The sequence below is a fragment of the Camellia sinensis genome, chromosome 6 (genome assembly GCF_055761805.1).
Source record: "Camellia sinensis isolate YWXY chromosome 6, ASM5576180v1, whole genome shotgun sequence".
Classification (NCBI taxonomy): Eukaryota; Viridiplantae; Streptophyta; class Magnoliopsida; order Ericales; family Theaceae; genus Camellia; species Camellia sinensis.
Genome location: NC_138966.1, coordinates 180,773,289 through 180,777,692, shown reverse-complemented (window position 1 = coordinate 180,777,692; position 4,404 = coordinate 180,773,289). Strand labels below are relative to the sequence as shown.

General features: G+C 34.2%; 1 protein-coding gene across 2 annotated transcripts; it reads left to right on the top strand.

Moving 5' to 3' along the window:
- The first annotated feature begins 267 nt into the window (after positions 1 to 267).
- LOC114259405 (uncharacterized) lies at positions 268 to 3,567 on the top strand. Of its 2 annotated transcripts, none has more exons than XR_014333594.1 (2): positions 268 to 2,689; positions 3,212 to 3,567. XR_014333594.1 is itself a non-coding variant. In XM_082875560.1 (2 exons), exons 1-2 carry the CDS (start codon positions 439 to 441, stop codon positions 3,220 to 3,222), a joined length of 1,842 nt encoding a protein of 613 aa, XP_082731686.1. In that variant the 5' UTR covers positions 268 to 438; the 3' UTR covers positions 3,223 to 3,567. The 2 variants fall into 2 exon arrangements, 1 of the variants encoding a protein (XP_082731686.1); XM_082875560.1 differs by having other exon boundaries at positions 268 to 2,269.
- Positions 3,568 to 4,404: the final 837 nt, after the last annotated feature.

Genomic DNA, 4,404 nt, shown 5'->3' with positions numbered 1-4,404 from the left:
AATAATTTATTTTATTAATAAATCATAAAATTAATAAATAATTTTTAATGATATCAAAAATATATTTTAATTAATAAAATCAAATAACTTTATCACTGTATAAGAGAGTTGTTAGAAATTTTTTTTATATATTATTTCTATTAAATAAATAATTTTATTAAAAAAAATATTTATAATTTTTAAAATTATAAATATAATTCGCATTTGAAGTAAATTTTAATAAATATTTTAAATAAAATTGAGCATTGTCTCCTTTGTTTTGTCTTTTTCTTTGGCTTTGACATTTTCTTTCTCTTTCTCCCCAGTCAAACACAGCAATAGCGAGAGCTTCTGCTATCAAACGACTGTAACAAATTGATGACTTGTTGATCACATCGGTCAAGGGCTCACTTTCAACGTGTCGCTGTCTCAAAAAGGAACAATTTTTGAGCGAAGAAGATGCAAGAAATCTCCACTGCTGCTTTGATTTCCAGACGAAGATTATTAGCTCATAATTACAGAAAAGGTATCACTCTTCTTCCCCCCGTCAATTTCAACTTCAACTTCAATTTCAACTTCAACCCATTGTTGTCAGCTGATAACAACAATACACTTCTGTTTCATACTCAAATTTCAACGAACCCTAATCGTAATCTTCCTGATCGGAGGCAACTACGCAAATTTCTGTTAGAGAAATCCAAATTGGGGTTTGGTAAGCTCGATGATGCTCTTAGTTTATTCCATCGGATGGTCCAAATGCAACCCCTTCCTTCGGTTATCCAATTCACTAAGCTGTTAACCGGTCTTACCAGGATGAAGCATTATTCCACCGTTATTTGTCTGTTTAAAGAAATACGCTTGTTGGGTATTACGGTTAATGATTATACCCTGAATGTCTTAATTAATTGCCTTTGTCACTTGAATCGAGTAGATTATGGGTTTTCTGTCTTGAGTAGCTTCTTCAAACTTGGTTATGTACCATGTGTAACTACTTTCAACACTCTAATGAATGGGTTCATTTTACAAGACAAGAGTGGCAAGGCCATGGAACTGTTTAATAAATTGGTAAGAGAGGGAGAAATCAAACCTGATGGAGTTATGTACGGAACTATTATAAATGGGCTTTCCAAGATGGGAAATACTACAACTGCCATAGGGATTCTTAGGAGTATGCGAAAATGGAACTATAAGCCTAATGTTGTGATGCATAACGCAATTATTGATGGTCTTTGCAAAGACAAAAAAGTAGATGATGCTTTGAGCCTCTTAGTGGAAATGACCCAGCAGGATATGACACCAGATTTGATCACTTACAACACTTTGATACATGGATTATGTAATTTAGGCCGGTGGGAGGAAGCAACAAGAATGTTGAGAGACATGACAGACAAGAATGTTTTTCCAGATGTTCTTACATTTAATACATTGATAAATGCATTATGCAAGGAAGGGATGGCAAAAGAAGCAGAGAGTGTTCTTGAATTCATGGTCCAAAGAGGTGTTGGTCCTGATGTAGTCACATACGGTACATTGACGTATGGTTATTTTTTGCGAGGCCAAATGGACAAAGCAATAGAAGTCTTTCGTTCCATGGTGGATAAGGGCATTGAGCCGAACATTCATTGCTATAACATTTTGATCAATGGATATTGCAAAAATATGAAAATTGAAGAGGCCATGAATCTTTTCCTTGAAATGCCTTGCAAAGGATTGAAACCCACAATTGATACTTACAATACTATGTTGCAGGGATTGTTTGGGGTTGGTAGCTGTTCTACTGCTGAAGGACTTCTAAATGAGATGCAAGCTAATGGTCAGACTCCAAATCATTATACTTATTGTGTCCTACTGGATGGATTATCCAAGAATGGCCGTATTGATGAAGCATTGTTGTTGTTTCAGGAGCTAGAACGCAGTGGCATAAATCCTGATATTACTATGCACAGTATTTTAATTGATAGATTTTGCAAAGATGGAAAGCTTGAGATGGCAAAGAATCTATTTGGTAAACTTTCTGCTAAAGGTTTGCAGCCTGATGTTCGCACTTTTACTATGATGATAGGTGGATTTTGTGAACAAGGGCTATTGGGTGAGGCAAATGATTTACTTGTGACAATGGAAGGGATGGGTTGTATGCCTAATCAAGCAACTTACAATGTTATGGTTCGTGGATTCCTTAAAGCAAATGACTACACTGAAGCAAATATACTTGCGGAGAAAATGATTGGGAGGGGCTTTTCAGCAGATACATCTACTTTGGCTGCAATAGTGGATCTACTCTCAGTTGAAGGTCAAGATCCTACACTCTTTCATATGATTAAAAAGTTGGTGCCTCGGGATATACTTGAAATCCGTAACACCAAAGAAATTTGTTAAGCCGTCAATATGGATGCTATGTTTGGTGGGCATATCTTGGATAATTGTTGGTTCCCTACAATTTGACCTTTGAAGCATCATTATGAAAATATCTCTTGGGAATTTGGTTGGTTAGTTTTTACTAGATTGTTTTATCATTTACCACTTGACACTATAATGAAGTGAAGCAATTTGTTCAATGCTTTGGATCTTCGTCTTGTGCATCCAGTTCCTCCTAAGGTGTGAATGGTTTATTGTGTTAGTCCTGAAGCTGTTTGCCATAATGGCTGGTTGTATCATTTTGGTAAAATGGCTTTGGATGGTCCAGATATAGCTCGCTGATTGTGATATTTGGGTTAGCTTTTTATTCATTTTGTTGTGCCATTTTTCCTTTTGTTTTTCTATTTGCTTTATTTTGTTGTAGAAAATGTCTCCATAAGAGATTACCCAAAAGTTTCTTTGTATTTAGATTAAGATGACAAGAAGTTAGTGTGTTACATTTATCTTTCTTTCATAAGGTTGCCCTTTTTTTTTTTATTCTCATTCGAAGTTTGAGAATATCTTCACAATGGAGCTTAGTTCGAATGAGAATATCTTCACAACGGAGCTTAGTGCTTCTGCTTGTGTTTTTGTTTCACCCCTGCAGTTTTGCTGCTGCTTCTTGTTGTCAGCTTATTGGAAGTGGCATAGATGAGGGGGGTGTTTATCTCGTCTTTGGTGATATTGATTGTGATTTCTGGCACTATTTTGTTTCAATAAATTTGATTGCTGCCTGTCTAAATATTAAATCAAAATTGAAATTCTGCTAACTTCTGCAAGGAACTGCACATTGATGCCTTGCTAAAAAGACCTCTTTCATAGCTCTTTTCGACAACAGGTTTTGGCTGAAGCAAGTTACAACAATAATATGTCAAAGAGACTAGGAGTTAAACAACTGACTGATGCCATTGATGAAGAAGGTCATGCAGGAAAGAATGCACAAATTCAAACTGCAACACAAGACATTGAAAGTTCCTTGACCGATCAGTGATGAGAGAGAGAGAGAGAGAGAGAGAGATTCCTAATTGTATCTGTATGAATATTTAGGGGGTTGGGTTATTTGTAACTACAATATTACATGAATGTTCATGCTCTTATCTAGTCATCAAAGGCAGTAAGTTTTCTAGAACTTTGAAATCTCAATATTTGATATCGGATATGATAAGTTCTGGCCAAGATGCATTTTATGTTTAATATTTCAAAAATGTTTAAGAGCACTAAAAGTAGAGCTCTAATAAGAGCACTACTTATGTGACAGTGGATCCTACTCATGAATGATTTAATGCATGTGTTTTTTTTTTTGTTGCTCTATGCCACATCATTAGAGTCATTGTTAGAGCTCCAAATTTAGAGTTATGAATCATTGCTCTTAATATTTATTGTTTTCTTTTCTCAATTTCTCAGTGCAATTCTGTTTAAAAATCTATTTTATTACTAAAATTTCGTCAAACAATATACCGAAAGACAAAAAGAATGATGTAATGAGCACACCAGCACAACATTTTGCATTATTTCCAAGCTCTGTTTCGTTACTTTGGTGCTCCATACAATTCTATTACGGAGTTTGGGAAGATCATATATTGCTTCATACAATTCTATTGTGGAGTTTGACAGGATCATATATTTACCACATTATTCCAATGCAAAGAGGTTTTTATGATTACTAAAATCATAATGATTTTGCTAATGAAGATAAATTTGTATAGTGGAAGTAAGAATTTTAAAAAATAAAAATAAAAGGGAATAGCTATGGTCGTTTGACTAGGAAGAAAGAAAGAAAAAGAGAAAAAGACACATGGGTGAAAATAAAATACTCATTTTAAATTGTTTTAAAATTTTTTTAATGTTAATTTAAAATTTAGGGTAAATTACACTTATCTCCCTTGAGGTTTTGGACAAATATAGAGACCTCCTCTATAATTTCAATAATTTTAGAAATCTTCCTTACTTTTGCTGATAATATCAAGATTCTTTCAATTTGTTAATTTAGCACAAACGCCGTTACTTTCTAATTCAAAATGACCATGTTGC

Excerpts from the sequence above, each read along its gene's own strand:
- LOC114259405 (XM_082875560.1), top strand. The coding sequence starts at position 439 with ATGCAAGAAATCTCCACTGCTGCTTTGATTTCCAGACGAAGATTATTA.